Source organism: Tachysurus fulvidraco, chromosome 17, assembly GCF_022655615.1.
Source record: "Tachysurus fulvidraco isolate hzauxx_2018 chromosome 17, HZAU_PFXX_2.0, whole genome shotgun sequence".
NCBI lineage: Eukaryota > Metazoa > Chordata > Actinopteri > Siluriformes > Bagridae > Tachysurus > Tachysurus fulvidraco.
The window spans coordinates 14,211,081-14,237,859 of NC_062534.1; the positions used below are offsets into that span (position 1 = coordinate 14,211,081).

The 26,779-nt window shown below is 37.4% G+C and overlaps 2 protein-coding genes across 8 annotated transcripts; both read right to left on the minus strand.

Moving 5' to 3' along the window:
* Nucleotides 1-396: 396 nt before the first annotated feature.
* Nucleotides 397-6,457, minus strand: LOC113635594 (cytochrome P450 4V2). 2 transcript variants are annotated; one of them, XM_027135107.2, is made up of 11 exons: nt 6,186-6,457; nt 5,957-6,069; nt 5,676-5,761; nt 4,297-4,487; nt 4,083-4,152; nt 3,405-3,531; nt 2,640-2,810; nt 2,455-2,557; nt 2,083-2,217; nt 1,614-1,793; nt 397-979 (listed from the first exon to the last, which is right to left on the minus strand). In XM_027135107.2, exons 1-11 carry the CDS (start codon nt 6,376-6,378, stop codon nt 810-812), a joined length of 1,539 nt encoding a protein of 512 aa, XP_026990908.2. In that variant the 5' UTR covers nt 6,379-6,457; the 3' UTR covers nt 397-809. The 2 variants fall into 2 exon arrangements, with proteins under 2 accessions (XP_026990908.2, XP_047657988.1); XM_047802032.1 differs by having other exon boundaries at nt 5,957-6,055; nt 6,186-6,307.
* Nucleotides 6,458-7,162: 705 nt separating this feature from the next.
* fam149a (family with sequence similarity 149 member A) lies at nt 7,163-24,236 on the minus strand. 6 transcript variants are annotated; one of them, XM_027135057.2, is made up of 16 exons: nt 23,871-24,224; nt 20,698-21,129; nt 20,040-20,132; nt 19,740-19,872; nt 18,874-19,016; nt 17,959-18,081; nt 14,673-14,831; nt 13,721-13,905; nt 13,064-13,212; nt 12,875-12,969; nt 12,261-12,428; nt 11,787-11,910; nt 11,398-11,517; nt 10,239-10,335; nt 9,610-9,768; nt 7,163-7,589 (listed from the first exon to the last, which is right to left on the minus strand). In XM_027135057.2, exons 2-16 carry the CDS (start codon nt 20,826-20,828, stop codon nt 7,513-7,515), a joined length of 1,956 nt encoding a protein of 651 aa, XP_026990858.2. In that variant the 5' UTR covers nt 20,829-21,129; nt 23,871-24,224; the 3' UTR covers nt 7,163-7,512. The 6 variants fall into 6 exon arrangements, 5 of the variants coding, with proteins under 5 accessions (XP_026990858.2, XP_047658662.1, XP_047658660.1 ...); XM_047802706.1 differs by lacking the exon at nt 7,163-7,589 and having other exon boundaries at nt 9,632-9,768; nt 11,398-11,512; nt 23,871-24,231; XR_007138378.1 differs by lacking the exon at nt 7,163-7,589 and having other exon boundaries at nt 9,634-9,768; nt 10,229-10,335; nt 11,398-11,512; nt 23,871-24,233.
* Between the last annotated feature and the right edge of the window lie 2,543 nt (nt 24,237-26,779).

Consider the following 26,779-nt stretch of genomic DNA (forward strand, 5'->3'; position numbering starts at 1 on the left):
TGACCCAGTGCTCTTTTATATTACTATGTTGTCAGGTATCCTAAGGTTCTGAGGTTATGTGAAACAGCCAGTATCCAGTGTATCCAGTGTAAACATCCTCTAGGCAAATCAACCCTACTCAATCTTTCTACTTGATTACCTTTTTTCCACTTGTCCTAAGTGAACATTTAATGGATATGCTTGGACTTATAGATAAAAAACAAAAATGAATTATTAGATGGATAGCTATAGGGAAATTATGTCATGACACTGCATATCTATTTTATAATAATACATTTTTATTTATGTTTAATTCAAAAAACTATCAAGAAGAATACCCATTCACAGGTTAATCCCGCAGGATAATGTTTTAACCAAATTTAAGCCTGTGGAAATGACCCACTTCTTCACAACCAATCAAATGGCCATTGAATGTTTATTACAGTATAAAAGATGTCCCTAAAATATATTGTTATTTAGAAAATAACAATAATATTGAACAAACGCTTACAATGTTTAATAGTAACATTTGGTTTTGAATGGATCAGATGGCTCTAACAATTAATAATAATACTAAAAGTTTGTTTTTATTTTTTAGAAAGTTCTGTCAATATGTACATACAGTCTGCTATAGAAGAGAGCACTGTAGGATACTGAAAGCATGCTAAACTGTAAATTTCTTCGGGATACAGAGAAGTAACTTAAATTCTACAGAAGTACCAGAGAATTCACATACTGTACCATACATTTGATTATGCAGACAAATGGCAGGCAAAAGCTCTGTATACTCTATACCCGAATAACTGCATATATTTTGTACAAGATGTGGCTCAGTTTAAGTTAGACCTCTTGTCTAGTTGGATCCAGATGCCCTTCTCTGGACGGAGTATTAGCTCCCCCAGGGGTCTCAGCTCTTCCCGACTCTGACACGCCTTCACATCAAAGTGACGCAACACAGTGGCAAGAACCACCTTCTCTTCCATCATAGCAAAGCGCTGGCCTGGACACACAAACAAACAGTAGACAAGTGTCATGTACTACATTTCTATTTCACATTATATACAACTGTAATCTTAGTATTCCGATCCAGCTCAGTGCTGAAAGGCAGAAGACAGATGACTGAAATGATTCATCTCTGATGGGATATCACATCTCTCACTCTCTCTTATCTCCCTCTTTCTCTATTTCTCTCTCGCACATGCAGTGAGACTTTTGAGTGGCCACTGGGCTGGAACTGCCGGGACAACTTGATGAGAGACACTCTGTCTCAGTCAACAGTATAAGACAGATCTGTGGTCTCTGGAGATAAATGCAGGAGGAAAGTTTGCAGCTCCTCGGTTAGAGTGCCATGCTAAGTGGGTGATTGATTCAGGGTTGGGGTGTAAAATGCATGTCCATGAATTGCACTGTAATGGTGCTTGGACGCAATATCATAACAAGTAGTCTTGCTAATAGGATGTGACCTGCCTGATAAAACAAAATAACCCTGACCCAGAAATTTAGCACCCTGAAGTTTTTCACTTCTTCACTAAGAGTTGTGGAAGTGGTTCGTGAATTTGAGGGTCACAGGCTTTTTTGAGGTGACAGAACTGGAGCATGATTGTTTACGCATCAGAACCTCTCTAGTCTCTTACCAATGCAGTTTCGAGCACCGGCAGAGAATGGAATGTATGCATATGGGTGTCTTCCTGTGCTGTTCTCTGGAAGGAAACGCTCTGGTCTGAACTCCTCAGGCTCCGGAAAGAAACGAGGATCACGATGGAGAGCGTATGGGATGATCACAGCATTTACACCTTCTGGAACTTTGAAACCATCTGCAGAAAAATAGTTGCTTTTAACACATCTATTTGACAATAATTCCTGATTATCACAAAACCCTTAAATATTTTCTGTTTGTTGTGCAACTTTTTTAACAACAGTGTTCATTAACTGTACTACTGTACAGAGAAATGTTCTCTCTGGCAGGTAAAAAGCTTGCAGTGAATTAGAATCTGACACAGAAAGACAAAAGTTTTTCCACTGAGATGCAAATAGTGGCAGTGATTTGAATGTTCCACATTTTCGGGGCACCATATGATATGATGATAATGCAACATGACTTACTTATGTAACAGTCCTCGCAGATGCTGCGTGCAAAGAGCGGCACTGAAGGGAAGATTCGCAAACTCTCCTTGATGACACACTCCAGGTACCGCAGCCTTTTTAGGTCCTCCACTCCCACGTGGCGCTGTGAAGAACCTGTCCGACAGTACAGAGAGAGACAGAGAGAGACAGAGAGAGAGGGAGGGAGAGAGAGAGAGAGAGAGAGAGAGAGAGAGAGTGTGAGAAAGAAAGAAGAGAGACAGAAAGAAGAGAGAGAGAAAAAAGATTTCTCAAATCTACATTTACCAATCATTATTTACCAAACATTTTTGTTAGTTAAAACACACTTATAGCTAATAATGGAACAGAACATGAACATTTAATCAGTATTACCAAACACCTCCTGAAGCTCTGCCTGTATTTTTTTTTGGACATCTGGATGAGAGCCTATCAGATGTAAGGCCCAGTTCATGGAAGCTGCAGTGGTGTCATGCCCCTATTAAAGATACTATGAACAGTTGGTATCAGGCACAAGCTTGTTCAGTTCTAGTGTGTAGTATAGTGTGTTTTGCTCACACCTCAAACATGAAGGTGTCCACTTCCTCCTGAATGTCATCATGGCTCAGCACAGCACCAGCATCATCTCTGGTTTTTAACAGCATGTCCAAGAATGCCCTTCTCTTTCTCGGGCCATGGTCGGATTCACTGTCAGATCGTTCACTCACATGCTCTGCTCTCTCTTTGATCACCTTCAAAACATAATCGGCATGAAAGATTTGAAAACTTGGGTCAAAATTTGGCCAATCATGTGGCAGCAGAGCAATTCAAAAAAAAAAAGGATAGCCTTTTCTTCATGTGCTAGTCTGTTTAGATCTTGAACATGCTTTATTCTAAACTACTGCCTTATTGGTTTTGGCAAGTTTTATGGAATTTTTCTATTGATTATTGCCCTTACATTCTGTTTTCTTATTACTGGCTAAAAGGTAAAGACCTGCACTTGCATCAACATCTCTGCTAGTCAACTCTCACAGTTAAAGTCGATCTTACATGTTTTTTTTTTTTTTTTTTTTTTTTTTTTAATACAAGCATTGCAATACTCTTCTACACACTGACAAGTTTCTGATGTTTGCACCTATTGAAAAACAATTGGAAAACAGACAGTATTACAAGCAAAATTAACTATGACTAAAAACCATGTGGGATGGAATTGTACTGTAAGTGATGAAAAGAAAACAGAATGTCTAGGTGATAATCGATTACCATATATTGTGATTCATAGATGCATATTTTAAAATGTTCATATTTTTTACTATAGTAAATCATAGCATGAAAAAGTCACTTACACCTGCAGTGAAGGAGTGTAAAAGCCTGAGTCTTTTTGCATGCTCTTTACCCTCTCCAAACATGTTATAAATCCAGTCAGCCCACCACCATGGTGCTCTCTGTCTCCGAGTGATAATGTCACTCATCCTGCAAGAAGTTTAAGGTAAGTTTAGATTAAATTTTGTGTAATTTAAGTGTAACCTCAATTCACAGGCCCCTGAGTATTAATCAAGCAGATTTGTCTGCCATTCACACACTTACTAAAAAATCTCTCTGTGTCTCTCTTTCTCTCTGTGTGTCTCTTTCGCTCTCACTCTCTCTCTGTCACTTTCACTATCTTTTTTTAACATTATGAGGCTGTTTAATCAAAGACCTAATCTACTTTTATTTTTTTCAGTCACATCAAGATTTATATTGTGTTTCTAACTGATTTATTTTATATGCTTTTTTATTTTTTTATTATTTGATTTACTTCAGTCTCTCTTTACTCCATGCATTCAAAATATATAGATTACTGAACAGACATTACAACCACAGTACATAATACATTCACGCCATTCCTACACACTACAGTGTCAGTATTGTCAGTGTTAATGCTGTGCTGACAATGATCTACCACATAACTGAATGATCTACCATTATACAGTACCTATATAGTAGATGTACTAATTGATGCATATTTCAAGGTAAATACTTACTTATACACTGTCTGGACATATTCTGAGTCAGCATTACTCTGTGCATAGATCTTTCTGCCCATTGCTGTTTCTGTTTTATGTGGAAAATACATGCATATTATACAATATTAAATATACTCTTAACTGCAATTAGCATTTAGTTTAATGTCAACAGATTTACTGGTGATTCAAAAGTATTACAGTGACAGACAGTAGAAAAAAAATATATACCAACCGCATATAATGTCCAAGGCACAGAGTGTAATGTAGCTAAAACAATTAAATGGTTGTTCGCCTACATGTTTCAGCATCTTGTGGATCAAAATTTCACTCTGTTCATTCATAACCTCAAGGAAGTCAGTGAGGATAGAGAAGTGAAATGTTGGGGTCAGCATTTTGCGTCGACTGCGCCACTTGTCTCCTGTGCTGTAATGTGTGGTAGGCAAATCATAAAAGCCTCATCAATATTTGGATAATGTTTATTAATGGTTATGGATGCACAAAGAAGGGAAAACAATTAATGTCATGTTACACTTCTTATAGCATATCAGAACCTTTCAAAGAGATTTTGGTCCCATGGTAAAGAGCACTATAGATACAGTATAGACACAGGTTTAGTTTCACCTCATAGCCTTACTACTACTTACTACTTACTACTTCAGTATGTGGCCTGGTCTACTCCTTGTATACAAAATCTCTGGGATCAGTATTCAGATCTCATTGCTTTTCTTAACATAACTATTTGAATGACACACAACTTTGGCCTTTCAAAATCAGACAGCCTTTCAGATAACTGATCTTTGTGGAAGATTAAAACTTAAATGATTTACCACCCAGATAAGTAATCATCAGTTATCACTGACACTCCATACTAAGAATCTGTGTATGAACTCGAACTCTCCAAACACATCAATCAAACAGATCCTTTTGATTTGTCTTTGCAGACCTTTCCTGGATACGGATTCTCATACAAGCTCCAGTTATTTCCAGACTGCAATTTGCTATATTTTGGACTTCCTTCATACATCTCTCAGTGAATTCAGAATGCTACATAAGACTGCTAGTCAACCTCTCACTCATCCACTACAGATATCCATTGGTGTCCTTTTACAGGAAAGATCCCATTTAAAACGGTTGTCCTCACATTTCAGGCTTTTAAGCTATATCTATGTACAGTGGGTCAAATCTACATGCCTGCAAATCAACTTAGGTCCTTAAAATCCTAACTATTCACCGAGATCCAAACCTGCTCATAACAACAAACTCACTTCTTCATTGTCCTGGCTTCTCTATGGTGGAACTTGTCTACACATCTTTTCTCTGCACTTATTTTGTAATAGTTGTGCTCATTTTATTACGTCATGGTTTTTCAAATTTGTGTATTTAGGTTTAAAATCCACAGGCGTTAAACTCTAGTCTTTTATAATATCATAGATGACCATAGCATGTGTACAAACAAGCAATAGTGTCAACACTATTACCTCTGGATTCAAGCATCTGCCAGCTGACAAGTGATATGTAACTAAATTAAACTAAAACCGTGATTCATACGGTGACATCAGCCATGAATACATGCATGCAATTTAAAGTGGACAGGTGCTTTTGTATCTGTACCTGGTGAGTAAACCCGTGCCAAGCCAAGGGTGAAGGAATCTATAAGGATAAGATTTATCTAAATGCTTGGAATTGCTGATGACGGCCTAGATGGAAAAAAGCAACCACATGTAAACAAGAAGACTGTCTTGCCTAATAATGGCATTAGGCTGAATCGTTACTAATGTTATTTATTAAGTTTTACTTTCCCAGAATCTTATAAAGTCACCAAATAAACATGAGTCATCACATTTTGTTGCCAGAAGAGCAAGTATTGTAACTGTTGCTGTAATTATACACACCTCAATTGTCTCTGCATGAAATAAAACCAAGAAGGGGATGGGTCCCACCCAGACCTTCACAAGAGGCCTGAGTCTGTTTTCATTAGTCCCCTCAATAATCTGGTTGAAAAAATCTTTAAATGGCATACAGATATAAAAAAAGTAATGCGACACATCTTTGTATTGCATATGAGAATAACACTCTATTTCATAAGGAAATAAAACCAGTCACGAGGTTACAATACCTTACCTCCTGCATTGGCTTTGAACTGCAAAGCATTACCAATGAACGGAAAGGCGCCTTCCATTCCAGGAATTGGCTTCATCTCCCTCCATTGATGTATGTAGCTTTTAATTGGAGAATGTAACATGTACATCAGCAGAATAAGCAGGATAATGGATGTTATGCTCCCCAGAGTGTATAATCCAAACAAAAATCCCATTTTTCAGTGGATGTTTTGAAAATGTGGATAAATCCCTCTCACATGAACTTCAGACTTTCTCTGATTCACAAACAAAACAAAAAGATTATCAGGTCATGTTAGTCTTTTTTATGGCCTCCTGCTAAATCATTGACAGGAGACGAGCTGCTGTCAAGCCAGAAACCGAGATGAATAAAAATGCATGAAAATGCAGCAAACTGCTACTATGTTTGCTTATGAATGGTAAATATTGAAGTTACTGCCATTGACATTCTGCTAGAAACAGCCACCGATAGAAAAAATATAGAAAATAAACAGAGAAGAAAAATATATTTATGTGGATCTACAGATATTGACCCAAAATCACACACACACTTGTGAAATCAAACATATGCTCAAGTTAAAAATGTCAACACTTGAATGTAGGTTTTTTCCCTCAAATATAAAATCAGAAGTTGAAGTTCAATTCAAATGAAAAGATGGCCTCCATTATTTGGTTGCATTTATAAAAATGTGGATTTAGTTGTGGTTCTCTTCTTTATTCACTCTGTTCAAAGGGATGTAATTGGAGAAGTGGTAGTTAGGTTGTGAGTTTGAATCTTACCAAGGTGCCACTCCTTGGCCCTGAGCATGGCCCTTAATCCTCAATTGCTTAGCTGTGTAAATGAAATAAAAATGTAAATCACTCTGTATAAGCACATCTGCCAAATACCAAGAATATATATGGCTACGTATATAATAATAAACTAAGAGAGTAATTCAGATATCTCTGGGTACAACTACATACAATAATCTGCTCCACAGCTACAATAAAAATATATTTATTGCACTAAATATCATACATTAATATCATACATTAATTTTCATGTATACATTGATTTGGCATTTAACACAGGCATGTAATTCCTTATACAAAATAATTGAAAACATAAACGATAACCCATATGTTAATTTGAAATTTTGTCAGCATAATTTCTAATATCTGTGTATTTCCTATTTTTTATAAAATTACAGTGCAAGTGGCCATGTAACAACATGCTCTGTTAGTGCAAGTAAAATATACACTGTAAAGCACCAAAGTATTTTGTTCTTCCACACGGTCAGCCATTGATGAGATGCACTCTTTGCCGTGTCCTTCAGCAGGGTAAACAGTCTTTAACTGGGTTGTGGCATTACCACATGAAACTTCTTCTTCCCATGTATCGGAAACCGACTCAGTGCCTTCCGCGCACCTGAGGAATGTTAAGACAAATTTGTTATTTGTTTACTGATGAATCAAACATTCATGCAATGCTCTCGGTTTATGTGCGTTTGTCCTTGAGCTCTCCTCATTACGAACATTAATTATTCCCAGAAACTCACAAACAAAGCAATATTTCATCTCATGCATTATTCTAAAAAGGTTTCTTATACTTTAAAGGCCCTCTTGCATTTTTGATTACTTTTGATTTAGGCGGAAAGAATGCGCTGTATAAATGATATCTTTGGAGATTAAAACTCAATCCTGTTCACCTCCTGCATGAGCTAAAACATTTACTATCAGAATCACAAGAGACATCACCTTAGATTTAATAGGATTAACTAGCATAACAGCATGATACATGCCTCTGTTGTTCAGCATATTGAACTGGAAGTGAGGCTCTGACTATGAAGTTGCAGAATATCAGCCACACTTTGAGGGATAAGTGATGAAGTGAGTTTTAAGTGATAAAAATCAATATACCTAGATTAAGAAATCAATATGCTTAATTAATGTGGTTCATTTCCTGCTACAATGTGAAATCTTCATGTATTTCAAGTGGCCCCACATATCTGGTAAGCCATCAAGGGTTTCAGAAAGTGGAGATGAGACCTTGCATGAGCTCGCTTGAGAAAGTGTTGAGTGTTCACTGCCGATCAGTGACATTGGCATTTTGAGGACCTCTTTAACCAAATACATATCTGAGGTGTTTTTGAGTCCATCTCACGGATTAAGGTAACTGGGAGCTTTTAAAACTTTTGTACTGTCAAAAAGCAAATACAGCCAGAGATGTTCCAAGAGGGCTGGGATTGTTATGTTATATCTCTTCAGTGTTGCATATAGATCTAGCCTTTAGTCTTTAATTCCCACTTATATGGTTGGCTATGAAGCAAATGGGAGAAAAATCAGCACTTCCTAGTCTGACCCCAAGAATGTGCTCCCCTTAAAAATAATGGGGTGTTTCTTTTAGGTTAGGGTTAAAGACATTGCTCCTAATGGTGAACCATGTAAAGACTGAGAGAATACAAAAGGATTGTATTCACAGCACGAATGCTTTAGTCTCTTTACCAGGGCTTTGGTGATAAAGATGAAGCTCATGTGAGGCTTTCTGTTCTCCAATAAATCTACATCTCTATCCAAGCTTACTGAAGGTGAGTGAATGAATAAATCAGGTTGATCCACAGGGTTGCTGGACACACTATTCATTCATTCATTTTCTACCGCTTATCCGAATTTCTCGGGTCATGGGGAGCCTGTGCCTATCTCAGGCATCATCGGGCATCAAGGCAGGATACACCCTGGACGGAGTGCCAACCCTTCGCAGGGCACACACACTCTCTCATTCACTCACGCACTACGGACAATTTTCCAGAGATGCCAATCAACCTACCATGCATGTCTTTGGACCAGGGGAGGAAACCGGAGTACCCGGAGGAAACCCCCGAGGCACGGGGAGAACATGCAAACTCCACACACACAAGGTGGAGGCAGGAATCGAACCCCCAACCCTGGAGGTGTGAGGCGAACGTGCTAACCACTAAGCCCTGAACACACTATAAATCTGGCAATCTGGCAAATCCTTGGAGTAAAGCGGCTGCTTCAAAGAATCAAAAAGGTCCCAGATACCATGGTTCAGGTTCCTTAAAAAAGGATGCCCCTAATAAGCTCCTGCTATAACTGTATTATGCATGTCACACAGGACAGACACAGCAGAACATAACCCAGTACCCACTGGTGAGAATATATCTCATGGCTTTAGGAACATCTGGGAAACTCCTAGGAGGAAAAGGAGCTGAAATCTATGAGTCTGGGCTGACCTTCCTTTTTTTGCACTGCAACACCCAAAAAATTAACCTGACCATCTGTAATTATAGTCCATTTGCATACGAAATCCAAACTGGTGCATTATAAAGCCAGAAACCAACCCATCAATGTACTGTAAAAATATGTGTTCCTTAACCATAAATAATAATTCATTCATTTCCAATGAATTATCATTGCTGTGTATTTACCTATTGATCCAAGGACAGTAATTTTCCCCCCGTCCCCATCAGAAGCAAACGGAAGATGTGTGCGTCTCTTTGGTGTTGCAACACAGTCAGAAAAACTGTTTGCTGTAGAAGAAGTGATGCCCATGCTGAAGCCTGTTACACCCATAGGTGTTCCTTCACCTGAGATACAAATTCGCCATACAATTTAATAACGCTTCAGACACAGACAAAATTCAGATCACAATGACCATTTAGACATCTATTCTAGCAAATATTTAAACTTTCAATAGTTATTCATGAATTATAATGTTAGGATGTGCGTGGATTTGGGTCGTCATGAACTATTACAAAATAACCATCTTGTTATTACATGATGAATGTAATAACATAAAACTTCCAATTCTATAAGGGAGCAAAAGGAAGAGTCTTACAGTCTACTTTATAATCTCATTCATCTTTTGATTTAAAACTTAAATATCTTCAGAGTACAGAGTATTATAAAGAATTGGACTTGCCATTACATTACTATTGGAGAGGACTATTATGGATCATATACAATATCATGTCATGTAATATTAAGGATCATAAACAAAAAAATGATAATTGTGTGTAACAATAATACACATGTAACCTTACTCACACTCTGTTACCTGTTTTGGAAAAGTTCCCAGTGAAAAGGTTTCTGCCTGTCCTCATACTAAAGGCAAAATCCATGGCTGTGTAAGAGCTTTTCATGGGTGTGTCCGACTGCAGAATGTAACCAGACATAAATTACATTGTTATCTTACCCTTCAAATAGATTGTTTATACAGCAGTACTGTACTGAACAACTAATGCAACGCTAGAGGGATCTGGTGTTTCCAGGTCAGTGAACACTTACACTGCTGAAATTATAAACACCCTACAACACCTGCTACAGCACTCTTATCTTTCGCTCTCTCTTTACACACAGTTGACAGCAGTTGCAAGGCTGCTATAGTTGTGCATTGTGAATAATTGAAAAAGAGACACTTTCCTGCTTTTTAAAAATACTCTATATGGCTAATACGTCAATGGTCCAGTTCATCCCCAAGTTGTTCAGTGGGGTTGAGGTCGAGATCACTGCAGGCAGGTTTTGTGCATGTTCTTCCTATCCAACCTTGGCAAACCGTTGTCATTGTCAGGTATAAGTTGGGCGCCTTAATTCATATAAAAGGAAATTGTAATGCTACAGCATACAAAGGTGTTCTATAATACATAACTGTATTCTTCCTACTTTGAGGCAAGAGTCTAGGTCTGCATACCAGCAGGTCTCATAAAACACTTCGTTCAGAATTCTAAGTTCAATTTATCAAAAAATCATTGTACAGTAGAACTGCCTTAAATGAACCTTTTGCTATATCCTATTCCAATCATATTACAGATAGCAAAAGAGAGTCAATGTCCCTGATTTTGATTTATGTGAAGGAAGCAGAGCTGAGCTCCAGCACTTTTACTCCGGCAATTTTATGCGTATGTTGTTTTTTCTTTTTTGTCATGTTTCACTCTAATTTGAACAAAGGGTCACTAAAATAATAGAATGACATGGTATCTACAGTCACCACCAGCCTGAGCGCAATCCAAATAAATACTTCTAAGAGATTTTAGAGCAACATGTCAAACAGTGCTCTCTGCTACCATCACCATCTGAGCAAATTTTGAACAAACAAAGTTCCTCCCTCTAGTTCAGTTTATAACATACTGTATACTAAAAGGTGTTCGGGTGGCTCATGATGGCCCAACACCTTATTAAAGGTGAAATCTACAAACAACTTCTTGAATGATCCTTACTCTGAACGTATGATTGGTGTTGGGGCGAGATAGGGACTCCAGCAGTAGAGTAGGCTCTTTCAGTGGTGGAAGGCTGGACACTGGGTGCACTGCACCACCTCTTATGATCCGACCCCTGAGCTAGAAAACATGAGTGTCATATCACACTTCAAGCCATTTCTTAAACATTACTAAGCATGCAACTATACATTTGTCCTAAAAGCAAAACATACATGCAAAATAAATCATATACAGTAATGACATACAGATATGAAGCATCATAACTAAATACAATGCATGCAAATATGTTCTGTGTGCAATGTTAATGCATACAGTAAATGGGAGATGTCACAGCATTAAAAATATCTAGCAAGCAATTGGAACAGGCCAGTCCTGTTAATGTAGGTTACCTGTGTATGTCTCAGAGCAGGAATATTATCTTGCTCTACAGAGTCAGAAGAATGGATGAGAGGAAGTCTGTGGTTCTGAACTGCACTCACAGGTGGCGAGAGCAGGTCCTCAGTGACTGTGGATCTGCAGAACAAACACACAGCTGCCAATTATCCAAGACATTAGCTGCCAACCTTTGTCTGTGATTAAAGAGACACTCAGAAGACCCTCTACAGTGTAACTCCTACTGCTGTTACATTGTTCTACAGTTACACTATGCATGAATTTGGCTTCTGACATGAAAAACAGTTTTAACCACACAGACAAAATAAAATGGAAAAAAATGGAGAGCTTAAATAGACACGTATCTGCTACAGGAAACTGTTTTTCTTTGGTAACTTTAGCTCGCACCTAGCATGCAAACTTAGGTGTTGTTTAGTATCATCTGGTTTTGTAAGACCGTATAAGTGGGTAAATCATAGAGTATGACTAACAGTCTAGTTCCTCGCAGCGAGCTTTGCCCTTGGAAATTGTGACGCAGAAGAGCTCTGCCGCTGATCCTGGGGAGAATCCGCTGGCCAGAGGGTTTGTGAGAGTGTGTGCTTATTCCACTTGGGGCCTTTAGCATGGTTAGTATGGTGCTTCCTTCGTCTGAGTCACACCTGAGTAACAGAATCAACACAATGCAAAAATAAATAAAATATGTTTGCAAAATTGGTAAATACATAATAGATGAATGGAATAGATGTGGTAGCCTAAATCTGAACCCCTTTATCTAAATCAAATATAATAATATAACTTTTTACTACTATTCATATACATCATGATAACTGAGTGCAGCTAGATATTAGTGTGATATACCAGCTAGTAAAATGAAATTAGAGCTGCATCTCCTGCATTAATAAAGAATATGTATGTCATAAAAATAATACAATACTGTACATATTATTAGGTAATATGCACCATACAATTGCATTTGTTTAAATCTTTTATGACTATGCTGATTTTGTAAAGTCAGAGTTATACAGAAGAGCACTGTTCAACTATTATTATACAGTAGTTTGGTTTTGATGCAGTGATTTTGTGTGAGATTTTGTGACAAACTTACAATGACCTTTCGCCAAATCCTTGCTGTCTCTGCTGCAAAGGCTTTGCTTGGATTGTCATAACACCGTTCAAATTGGACTTAAAGACATTTGAGTCCTAAAATGAAAAGAGTGGATTTATAAGTACAGAACTGCACTGCTCATGATAGCATTCTGTATTTGTGTCCTATGTTTTTATTGGAGGTTTTTACCTGCCCATTATAGGTGGTTGGCCATAGTAACATGCTCCTGCTATTAGGGCCTTTGCTATGAGAAATGTGACTTCCTCTTGAAGGAAGATGTGACGAAGGTTCACAAAAAATTTGACTTGAGCTCTCCAGTGTCCATCTCTTTGTTGTGCCTTTCATTCATACCAAAACAATATAATAAAGTACATAATGATATAATATATATCATATATTTATTAGTATATAATAAATAATGAAGTACTAGCAAATTAGTCATTTTAAAAAAACTAAAAATAAATCACATATATAATTAAAAAAATATACAGCACAGATCCAAAGAAGTTCAAACAGACTGCTATATGTAAAATTCACTTTGTGTGCACACATTACATCACTCAAGATCACTTGATCCTCTATATAATACTCTTGTTACACAAAGCCTTTGTAAATATTTAATCATCAGCATAGTTGTCTTTAATTCCAAATAAACGACTTGATGCTTTTTTCCCTTTCTTTCTGCTTGGAGTGTTTCTTCTATTATTTTATCTTGGTACCAAATTAAGGCTGAATTAAGGATTGCCCTTGCAGTGCTTCCTGAAATGAATGAAAACAAAGTGAATGAAGTACTGGCATACAAATGTGAACATCTCTGTCAGTGTGAATTAGAATTAGAAAACCCACCAGAATGTTGCTTCGCCCAGTGTTTGCGTAACAGCTCTTCCAGGAAGCTCACTACCTCCCGCCATACGTCATCAAACAGCTCGTCACCCACCGCATCACGGATGCAGGCGTTGGGGGACAGACGCGGTACACCATCCCAGGAGGTAACAGCTGATGTCATCTTATGATCCATTCCCTCGTTGTCCCTAACACAAAAGAGCCATGCAACACTCTTCATCCTCAATGTCTAACACACAGTACGTTTTTATGCAATATTTAAAATTTGGCTCAGTTTGTATCATTTATTGGATATAATCATTGTTACAATTCTGATATCTTTAACTGCACAGACACCTGTCATCACCAGGAAATGTTGTGTGTGTCTATGTCAAAAGCCAGTAGTGCGCGTTAATTCTATTTCTTAGTTATACATCTATTTCTACGTACATTCTGAGAAAAAAAGGTTCAGTTTACAAATTGTGTTCAACATACAGAATAACTGGCACCTAGCAGTTATATAGTCTAAAATGAGTGTGTTCATTATATTAGGAAACTACGTTAAATCCAAAAAAAATCCATCAGAAAGCCTTTTAAAAAATGTATGTGCCTGAATTTTATGTAAATATATAAATACATTTAAATAGATAGATAGATAGATAGATAGATAGATAGATAGATAGATAGATAGATAGATAGATAGATAGATAGATAGATAGATAGATAGATTAAAAAGAAAAGAGAGAGAGAGAGAAAGAGAAAGCTCAGTCTTTGATCATAAAGAATCCATGTGAAGAAACATTTTATTTATAAAGAAAAGAATATGACTACTTTAGGAAATCTCTTTCATTTACATTACCTACTTTTGCTTGCTTACTTAATTACTTTCTACACATTGCACAGTGAGTTCTTAAAAAAAAAAAAAAGGCATACTTAAAGATACAACAAAAGAAGACAAAACTTCCGTTTGGCTTACGTTTCTCTCCTATCATAAGCTAGAAACTCCTCTATCCTGCCCTCTAACTCGTAGATCTCCTCTTCTTGTGGCATTAGAGAGCATGATAGTTCAGAATTAGTCAACCCGGAGCAGTCAGCCCAGGATCCTGGAGCGAGACTGTGGCCCTCCACACAAAGCCTACACACACACACAGAGAGAGAGAGAGAGAGAGAGAGAGAGAGAGAGAGAGAGAGAGAGAGAGAGAGAGAGAGAGAGAGAGAGAGAGAGAGAGAGAGAGACAGACAGACAGACAGACAGACAGAGAGAGAGAGAGAGAGAGAGAGAGACAGACAGAGAGAGAGAGAGAGAGAGACAGACAGAGAGAGAGAGAGAGACAGACAGAGAGAGAGAGAGAGAGAGAGAGAGAGAGAGAGAGAGAGAGAGAGAGAGAATAACTAGGCCAGACTGATAAATGCAGCACTTATGGGCATTTTTATTGCAATTTCTTCCCATTACTCCACAAAACACCAACTATTTTGAATTAGATGTGGAGCTTTCTGCTAGAGGGCTGGTATGTGGCAGTGCTGGTAAAATAAAAACATGGTTTATGCTGTACATTCAGTCAGTTGATTCTAGAGATGGAGAAAACAGCCATAAAACCAATCGATAGCCTGAATCTGTGCATTAGGGCTAACACATTAGAACACTGAAATGAAAAATGAAAAGCAAAACAGACATGTAAAGAGTCTTTTCAAAAGCTTACAATAAAAAAACATATATGGCAACAGCTAAAGGCATACAATGGTAAACTGAAGAGTTAAATACAAACTGTGGGTGGTATTTAGGTTAGTCTGACAGCTGGGGCCCATGAGCATATTACTTTTGTGTTCATGTAAATGTTGACAGATAAACAGATCATCAGTTAAAAATTCACTTGAATTTGTGATAAAGTGTTACTCCATTTTAAACCTTTGTGCTGACCCCAGGCTCACTACGTACATGATGAAAAACTGGAACAACTGGAATAAATTCAACCTAAAAGCAGACCCTTAATCACTTTATTGCTAGTTCTGAGATAATTACAACACAATATATTTAACTAGCACAAATAATAGGAAAATTCTCAATTTGTAGAAATAAAGAAAAAAAATGAAAAGCTGAATGTAGAACTTTAGATCACAAGAAGTCTGTGGTAAACTCTCCAAGCATGGAAACGTCAGGCGGTGTTCTTAATCTGGTCATTCCCCGCTCTGCAGCACGCGCCAGCCTTACTCATCTATCTTATCTGTCTGCTTGTGGCCTTGAGCCTACCGGAGCCAGCCATCATTACTCTCTGCTATCAGAATCTCCCACAGAGCCAGTCATCACTCTCATTCACTTAAACACAGAACGTCACTCTCCAACTGCGACTCTAATGGCCTTCAATACTGGAACCGAATACCAGTCAATTAGCACAGTGCCATTTAAAATGTACTGCTTGACCACAAGTTGTGTATAATGAATAAACAGTCATAACAAGAAACATTATATTTGGCTTGTTTTCCATAATAAACATTAATAAATAACTTTAAAATTAATAACTTTATCCAGACAAAGGTTTTTTTAGACACATTTTCAAAATTCAGCTCTCACCACCACAGCATGAGTTCAGTTACTGGGTAGGGAACCAACCTCGACACTGAGGGGTTAACGCTCAGTGCTGTTCCCAAGCTCGGATAAAATGCGCAAAACGCGTAAAACCTGTACCAACATTAAATATGCGGTTTGGATGATCCGCTGTGGCGAACCCGAAAAGGAAGTAGCCGAAGAAAACCACAACATCAGAATTTAAAAATATGACATTACTCCCAATATTTTTAATATTTATGCTTTCCCTCTTGGCCAGCTTTTGAGATCACTTGGTCTAAAATTTCATTTTTATGCAGATGATACTCAGATCTATATTCATTTTAAACCTAATGAAACTGTGCCTGTTGTTTTTCTTTCTGAATGTATTTCTAAGATGAAAGAATGGATGACAGAAAATTTTCTTTGTCTTAACGGTGAAAAGACTGAGATTATGCTTGTTGGCTCACCCACAATCTACGCAAAGCCGGGTCAGTCAAGCTAACTCTTGATGGTTCAAATGTTGAGTTTCAAACAAAATTGAGGAATCTAGGGGTAATTTTCAGAATCTCAGAAATATTGCCAGATTGCATCCAATACTGTCATTTTCTGTTCAATACTGTCATTTCGTGTTTTCACGTATTGATTACTGCACTGCCTTGTTGGCTGTGATGTCTAAAGCTACCTTAAACAAATTACAGGTTGTGCAAAATTCAGCGGCTAGAATACTCACTAGAACTAAGTTAAAACATCGCATTACCCCCATTTTGGAGTCCTTGCATTGGCTCCCTGTTAGGTTTAGGGTTGATTTCAAGATTCTGATGTTTACCTACAAGGCCTTACATGGGTTGGCTCCTCAATATCTGACTGAGCTTTTAATTCCTTATATTCCATTTCGCGACCTTTGTTCTTCCGAAACTATTCTTTTAACTGTTCCTTTAACTCGTTTAAAATCGATGGGAGATAGGGCATTCTCTTCACTAGCTCCAAAACTGTGGAATTCTTTACCAACTGAGATAAGGCAAGCAACATCTCTTGGAACTTTTAAATCTCAACTCAAAACTCATTTTTTAGGGTAGCTTTTAATTCGACTAATTTGTAATTTTACATAGTGCTTGTTTTATAGTCTATTTTGTTGTTTTAATTTTAATCTTTATATTATGTGTATTTTTCTTGTTTTTATTTTGCTTTTGTAAAGCGCTTTGAGATGTTCTTTTAAAGGTGCTATAGAAACTAAGGGTTATTATTATTATTATTTCTATTGGAAAGATTTATATTTCTATTAGAAAGATTCTCAAGCATGTTAAGAGATTTCATGCATCTACTTTCATAATTCATATACAAATGATGTATTCTAATAAATGATAAAGTAATATGTAAAGGATTATTATTTGGGTGCTCAGAGTTATGGTGGATCCAGAGCCTCCCCCCCCCCCCCACACACACACACCCACACCATCCATTTCATCCATCCATCCATCCATCTATTCATTCACAGCTAGGAGCAATTTAGACTGGCCATTTAAACTGCCATCAAGTTTTAGTAGCTGGAAACTTCAAAGCATCAAAACTATTAAAAAATCCTAACATTTAAAAACAAAAATCACAAAAGATTTAATGGACTTGGTGAAGAGGTATGCTGTCAGCAAACATGTTGTCTTCACATTTAACAGTCTAGTGTGTATGGACTGGTAGATAATTGAGAGCCTTGAGAGCTTACTCGCTGTGGTTGTGTCTTGTATCCAGGTATGGAGGAGACACTGCCATCCTAGTGCTAGTGGGTCTCCAGTGCACATACTGAATTCCTTCTTGCTTTGGAGGCTCCAACTGTTTGCCTAAAATCCTGCAGAAAAAAACAAAAAGTTTATTTAATTAGCCATTGTTTTGTTTTTTTATTCATATGTTTGTATACATGCACTGCTTCATTCAATGGCTCATCTATAAACATCTAATGGCTTTACAGCATTATATATTGGACAGTGGTAAGAAACCAGGAGGAAAACCCACATGGACATGCAAAAAAACAACTCACACAGACAAAAGCATTTCACTGCATATTGTTCCCTGTATGTATATGTATGTGACAAATAAAATTTGATTTGATTTGATTTGACAACAGAGCTCAGAATCAAACCCAACATTTAGGTTGTGACCCATAACCATTTCTGTGCTGATTTGAAAGAATGTTTGAGTTCATTATACTCTAGACTATAGACAGGGCTGAACCTTTTGGCTGTGCATTCAGGTTTTGGGTTCAATCAGAATTTATTATTACTGTTAATCCAACCTAGGAAATTAATTCTTTTTTTTTTTTTCCTCAAATCAGATGCAATGTTCTTGTTTGCAGTTTACTTTCAGCATTTGTAATTATTCCCCTAGGATTACAATTTGTTTGCATTTATTTTAAAGTATACTTTATGGGCATCAGTGGCTGAGTTTACTATTATTTATAGTATCATTAATCAGTGTGTAATGTTTATTTTAATAAAGTGTTATGATCTCTTTAGGGGTGCCAATAATTTTGGAGTTAACAGTATTTCTCCCACGTAGGGTTACGTTAACACAAAAGTAGTCAGGTTCCAAAGACAGAAAGACACAAGCGCATACAGGTGCTGAGGTTCTGAGGTGTGTGTACCTGAGGTGAGGGGAGTGTGTGTTCCACTCCTCACACTCCTTGCGCAGAGACTCTGATTTACTGCACACTTTACCTTCATACAGCAGTTCATCCAGGGCACTAAAGAGCTGTCGTACATGCTGAGTATTCTCGCGGTCGAACTCCTGCATGCAAAGTGCGGAATATAACACACACCTTCAACGTCAGTTCATTAACAATGTATATTCAAACTCCCCACACAAAATGATTTCTTCAGCTGAGAATATCGTTACTGCCAGCATCCAAATCCAAATCCCTGCTGTCTTCTACTTCAAAACTGCATGTCTTTTTCTTGGCAATGACAATCGCATAAAATTTTACTGGCATGTATTCCACGTATAAGAAACTGCCATTCAGTGATCCATTTATGACTAAAAGTCCTTTCATGAGTAAAATCCTTTTGTGCCTAAGATTTTAGTGGCTGTGTTAATAATAATCTTGTCTATTATCTAGAATAGCTGTATGCATGAATGCTCTTAACTATTAGACAAATCGTTTACTTTGCTCCTGACATGAATAGTCGAGCCCAGATGTATGTGGACAGTAAAATAAAGCAATCAAGACATGACTGAAATGTAATAACACAATCAACTATGTAGCTGATATATGACAGAATCAAAACTAGACTATATTTTAGACCAGTGTTTTATTAGTGTGTGTTTAATATGCATCGACTTTGAAACAAATAAGCATATTAGCCTTTAGATCAAAATGATGATGCTGGAACTGAGTGCAGATCGGAGCTGAAGAGTTGATGAAAAGTTGTTTATCCTTTTAGGTTGCTTACAAATTCACATACTAAACAGTGCAGGGATATACGGAGCACCAGATGCAATCAACATTCTTACATCGTGTCTCCAGGAGTAGATAGAGCTGTGTTCGGTGGAGAAGCCTGTGGCATAGCCAGCGCTACGTGAACATGTTGTGAGAAGGCTCATTGGGCTACAGTCTCCAGTGCAGCTCTGAGAACACACTGAGCCACTGAAACACAACAGGGTCATAAATTGCCTAATTACAGCACTGCTTGCTAGAAGACATTCATTTGGGCATGAAGATAAAACTGTACTAGGCTAGAAACATACTGTACATGTCTTCTTCTCTGGTGAAATCTGAGAGAATGTAAGTGTATTTAGGCATGAACAAATTACCTTTGGTCATTCGATAGGCCTCTGTTAGCACTTCTGGTGAGTTGGACAGGGTCTGAACAACTGTTTTTGTTTGGTTCACGGAGAAGCTTTTTTCTAGAGCACAAAACAAAGAAACACAGGTTTATATTTAATTTAAAGTTAAAAAAAATAAAAGTTAGTCATTAAAATTTAAATTTAGGCATTGCTGTGGTAAAACTGCCTGTCGGTACGGAGTATAGATTTCGCTTAAAAATATGTTATGCCATGAATTTGAATGGATTCGTGTTCTGCTCCAAGTTTTCACTCAGCTGATTATTGTAACATGAATTATTCAGATATAAGAACAAAATACAATTTGCTGACATGCGAGACATTGGAGTGTCACATGTTTCACAATGACATGTGGCTGCCAGTGAAACACATGGCTCTACTGTTGTTTTCTGATGTAGAAGTACATAAATAATATCTTTTGGTATTCGGAAATATTCTTCAATCTGGAATAACAAATTGTAAAAATCTAAAATGTAATGGCACGCAAGTCTCAAAGGAATCGCTAAAGCATTTGGAGAAACTATTGTTTTTTTTATTCATTTACTTAAACAAAGTTTTTATGAAAAATTATTCCCCCAGCTTTCCACAATTGAAGGTGCTCTGAAATTCCATAAATGCACCGACTTACCCAATAACAATGAGCCCTACGTCCCTGCCGGACTGCTTTGTCCTGTAGCAGTCTGTGTAAACGTGAATGGGCAGAGAGCGTAAACTGGGTACTGAAGAAGAATACCCAAACCTACCGAATGATGCACTCATGGATGCCACTCAGTATAATGCCAGGGGAGAGAATGCATTTACAGGCAGCATCCTCACCTGTCCATCCACAGTCTGAAGAAGGATCCGTTTACCTGTCTGCTCTCTCAGCTTGAAAAGGTCAGAGCAAACCCTAGGGTTAAAGACGGTCTCATCCTTCTCAGAAATGTGTCTTTGCCCTGCTGTGCTGTATCTCTCTCAAGTTCCTTTCTCTTGTGTCGGAGCCTTCACACGTGTCATCTGTGGTCCATTAGCAAACAATGCTCTTGCTTGCTACTCTCAGTGCTACTCTTCTGTACTACAGCTGAAACAGGTTTAGATAACTTGATGATGATGACTTTGTGGTTCTTTGGGAGTTTTCACCTGTCTACCCTTTTACCCTCCCTCCCTCCCTCCCTCCCTCTCTGTATCTGCCCTCCCTCTCTGTATCTGCCCTCCCTCCCTCTCTCCCACACTCCTTCTTTTTGTATTTGCATCCCTACAAGACCCTAATGAAGTTCAACAAAAAGCAGATATGTGGCCTCTATATCATTATTATTTCACCCAATACTCCTAGACAAAAATAGCTTGGAAATGTTTTTTTTTCCCTTAGTGTATACCTATTTCAGATCATTTAGTAATTTAATGGAACCGTTATACAAATTACTGAATGTAGTTTTCCTACACAACAATTATATGTGATTGATTAATTAAATCACCATTAAAGGTTTTTGGTTTGTGCCTGTGCGAGACCCTTAAAATGATCCACTTTAGAAAGCTACTATACAAAGATCCCATGAGAAAACATTTTTTCTTATTGTCTAACGATGACAAAAATCATTGGGGACAAAACGCTGGCTGATTGCTCACAAGCTACAAAATTCTGCTGAACGTTCACGCTAAACCACAACACAGAAGCAACATGGAAGCCAAGAAAGTGTGAAAAGAAAACTAATTAGCAGTCGAGTTCAGGCTTTATCGGTTGATGGAGGCTGAAGAGTAACCTTTGGTACTGGTGAAAGATCATGTTTCCCCTAGAGAGCAAACAGCAAACAATTTCAGCAGTTTGCTTGCCAGGCCTTAATGAAACATGCATGACCTTCATGAAAGCCACAAGAGGCAGCTGACTGATGTGAATTCAGTTTATCATCAGCCTTTTAACCATCAAAAACAAAGGTGCTGTGATTGAACAGAAAAGATGTTGTAAATTCTCGGCTCATTTTCAGAGACTCTGGTTTCCTTCTGTTGGTGCATTGTGGGACATTCTGAATAGTAACTTTGACTGTTTAATTGTGGGTCATTCTGACTCAAACATTTTGGGCAAAAATGTACTACCGCTAGATCATCAATATAGTGCTAATCTTACCTGCACATTCACCATTTGTACCAATAAATAAATGAGTAGTATTAGATCAAAAACGCTCTATATTTAAGCAACCACCATTCTGATTAAATCAAAGCACAACCAGACACATTTTCCCCCCAGAGCTGTGTCACTCATTACCCACAGAAGACCCTTGGGTTTTTAGCCTGAAATTACCACTCTGGATAATTCATCACCACTTAAAACACAAAACCTAAAATTTGTACCATCATGTACCGATTATCACCACCATTTTGCATACTTTGGCATCATCCATGCTGGGCCGCTGAGCAAGGCCCTTAACTGAACTGCTGTATAAAATGAGATAAATGTAAGTTGCTCTAGATAACAACATTTTCCAAATTCTGTAAACGTATACACACACTTCTGACATATAGATTTTCGAATGTCTTTCTGTACCATACTATTATGAATTTCCCTTCACTGGAACAAAGTGGCCCACAGCTGTTCCAGCATGAAAATATCCCTGTGCACAAAGCCAAGCTACAAGACTTGATTTAATCTGAGTTGATGTGGAAGAACTTGAGTGCCGTGCACAAAATCCTGAACTCAACCCCACTTAACATCGTCTGTGCACCAGGCCACCTCTCCTGACAGAAATGCCTGGTCTCACTAATGATCTAGTTGCAGAATGTGCCAAAATCCTCACAATAATGTGGAGGCTGTTAAATACAGCAAAAAAAGGGACTAGATCTGGAATGGGATGTTCAACAAGCACATAAAAGTGTAATGGGTGTAATGTTAAGGCCTCCAGATAATTTTAACCATATAGAGTATTTGCTTTGTTTTTTAATCTCTATTCCATTGCTAATTTTCTTAAATTTACCATTAAATGATACAGTATAATCCGGCTTACTTTAGATTTTAATAATAAGTTTATTCCTCTATCTATTCCTTGAACCACATATTATATGTAAAAGTAATACTTGTGTATGCAAGAAAGCAGGCAACAAAACTGCAACTGAGTCTAAGTATTTATGCAAATTGGCTTTATGCAAATTGGCTTATCTAATATTTCATTTCTTTAAGCACTGACTTTACCACGCTTCATTTATTTATCTTTTTAGTTTAAAATGAGCAACTCTGATTTTTCAGATATGATCATAAACTCCTAATAAAATGTACATGAGATTAGTGCTAGTGAAGTGTTTGAGTTTTATAAAAGATTTAAACAAATATTTATTATTTACATATCCTTGATTCGATTTTTTGCTTAAAGAAACGAAAAGACATGCATATTCTTCTTCTTCGAATTAGGAGTTATAGAGAAAAATACAACTGAAACCTGCTGAGGTTTCCAAAGAAAGCCTTAAATTGGACCATAGGTGAAACTAAATGCTGGTGTAGATGTAGCAATTAGATCTGCTAGGAAAGACAATACGCACATTCACTCATTAGCCTTGCATGTGGTGTGCAGATCTGCCCAGAAAAAAGTCTTGGCTGGCGCAAATAATTACAACAGAAACGTACAAATTACAAATTACAATATATTTTGTATGCCCTGTAGCTCTGATTATATTTTCTTCATATTTTACAACACAAGTCACAAATGTCAACAAGTTGGATTAACAAATCAAACAAACAAACAAACAAAAAATTGGTTCATCAGGGTTCAACAAATAAAGCACTTAATGCACTTCAACACACCGTCTGTTAAAAAGTGTTTACACTTTAAATCTAACCTCAGGCTGTTGTCATGGCTCGAATTCATGGTGTCTGGCTCCTTCCTCATCTTCTTCCTCTTGGAAATGTCCGGCTAAACTGATGCTTTTCAAAGTTAGAGCCGGAAATTGTGGTCAAGGAGCTAAAGCACTGCACTATGATGTGCTTCACTGTCACTTGCTTTTAAGAAGTTTCCACATGTAAAGATCTGTGTTCATGAGTCTTATCAGCAGACTCAGATATAAAGGTAGCTAAGGACGCTTAAAGTCAAAACTTACCCTCAACGCGTCACTCACTGAGCTCTGTTTGAGCTGTAAATGCGTGTATCTGATTGGTTCTGTCCGTTTCTGTCGCTTGTCTGTCAAGAAATGTCCCTCCCAATCTTTTACAACTCGACATGCACTATTGGCGACCGCGAGAGAATCGGTTCCTTTGAACCACCCAAGTGACTCGCTTTTCGATTTTCGACTCGGCGTAAAAGATCCGTGACCGATTTGGTGTATGAAAGTGAACAAACTGCTATCAGTCTACAACTTAGAAGCCAGAACAATGCATTTTGTTATCCACAACCGAACTACGAAACAGATAGTTGTTTAATGGGGAAGTTTACATCGTTTTTATTTGTAGGTGTATGAATTTAAATAAAAAATATTTAAAGCCACAGAATTATTATTATTATTATTATTATTATTATTATTATTATTATTATTATTATTATTATTATTATTATTGTGATGATGATTATTATTACATACAGAAGTCACTGGTCACAATCTTTTTGATTGAAAGAATCAAAGGACAATTTTATAATACAGTAGTGAGAGCAGCTATGCTGTTTGGGTTAGAGACTGTGAGGAAAAGACATGAGGCAGAGATGGAGGTAGCAGAGATGAGGATGTTGAGGTTCTCTTTAGGAGTCATGAGGATGGACAGGATCAGGTTGGCTGTTTTAGGGATATGGTCAGAGAGTTTAGATTGAGATGGTTTGAACATGTGCAGAGGAGGTTGAGTGGTTATATTGGTGGAAGGATGTTGGAGATGGAGCTGCCAGGTAAGAGGTCAAGTGGAAGTCCAAACAGGAGATATATGGATGCGTTCAAAAAGTGTGTGAAGTTAATTGGTGCGAGAGTAGAGGATGCCAAAACAGATGATTTGATGTAGTGACCCCTAATGGGAAAAGCCGAACATAGAAGAAGAAGATATCTAAAGATATCTTCAATTTAGATTCATTAATTATGCTCAAATTAGACTCAAATTCAACTTGCAATAATCAATATACACGTGCACAATAAAATAAAGAAAAGGAGCAAAAGTGATGGGGAGTAAGGCATATACCTGTATAGCAAATATATGCATGTAAGCATATATATGATGTACTTGTGCATGAGAGCACATCCAGTTGTTAAACACCACCCCTGGTCATTTTTGCTGTTCAGAACAATCATTTTGGCATGAAGTGTCATTGTAGAACCCCCAAATTAGGAGAGATCAGTGTACACACCAGTGACCACGCAAAACTGACTTTCATCATACTCATGTACATACAGTATATTGACAAATAACAGTCTCCTTTAAACTATGCATGTTCATAGCAAGGCAGATTTGTACAGATATAAAGAATTACATGATACCTCCACAATTACATTAAAAGCAAAAGTCTCAGAGCGCTGAATATTTGAAAATGGCATCTAAATTTTGGATACAACCTTCTAATAGTCCATTAATCCAGCTCAGCTGCTGCACGTTGTACCTCAATGTGTCCACCCACTAGCTAGACACAGCAAAACACTTTAGAATTTTTATTCTTCCAGTGCACCATACACTGGAAGGAATATGTGTTAAAGCATGTGTTAAATATGACAACAAAGGTCTAAGGGCATTACATCAAAAAAATGAGTTGATAAAATGTGTTTACCGTTGCCCAGCTGTTCACAGAACAAATTTCACAAACAGAAACACCTCAAAGCAAGCTGTGTGTACTGAACTCCCAACATGGTCTTTTATGATAAACCAATCAATCAACCATCTAATGGTGTGAATGCTGTGATGGTGCAGGCATTCCCTTATGAGGAACTGCTCAAAATGACATGTAGAATGTGATATAGCACCTTTTAAAAGTCCATTAATGCGTCACAGCCATTACACCATTTCTGTTCTATCGTGACTAAATATCTCTTCATATTTGCTTTCATTTATGGATCTGTTTCGGATCCCTTTTATTCAAATTACTGATAAGAATTTGCATAAAAGTTTAATTCATGTGTGTAATTGGAATAAATAAGAGATAAACAACTAGAACAACAAGAGACAACAAGAGAATTTTGATCCTTACACACAATTGCAGCAACTCATAAAGATTATATGATCTGAAGCTCCTCAGTCAAGCTTAGTTTCTGTATTATACCACTGATCATGATTAAAACATGCTAAAGTTTTATAAAGGCATTGAATAATGCAAACAATTCACAATACCTTTTTTTTTACCTCGTTACATCTAAACCAAATATAACCCACAATGTGTGATGAAGTCTTCACAAATGAGACCAATGCAGATGAAAATAAACCTCTTCACTTTGATCCTACAGTAACTGCTTATAGACTCTGCCTTTCAGCTCCTGTAAGACGATGTGACAACAGCAGCTTCTCTGCTACAGACAGCACATGCTCAAAGTGTACTCATTGCATCCAGACTGTTACATTATAATGACTATTTTGTTCCAGACTTTTTCTGATCAGTGGTTGTGTAAATCTGGATATGGATATTCACTGTGGTTCTTCCACATCAACAGAATGTAGAAAGCACTCAGAAAACCTCTCTCTCTCACCAGCCAGATATTTTCAACACAAAGCTAAGAACACAACATTATTATAGATGTTATAATATGCTATACAGCATATGGGTGAAATGACTCCCGAAATGACAAATATT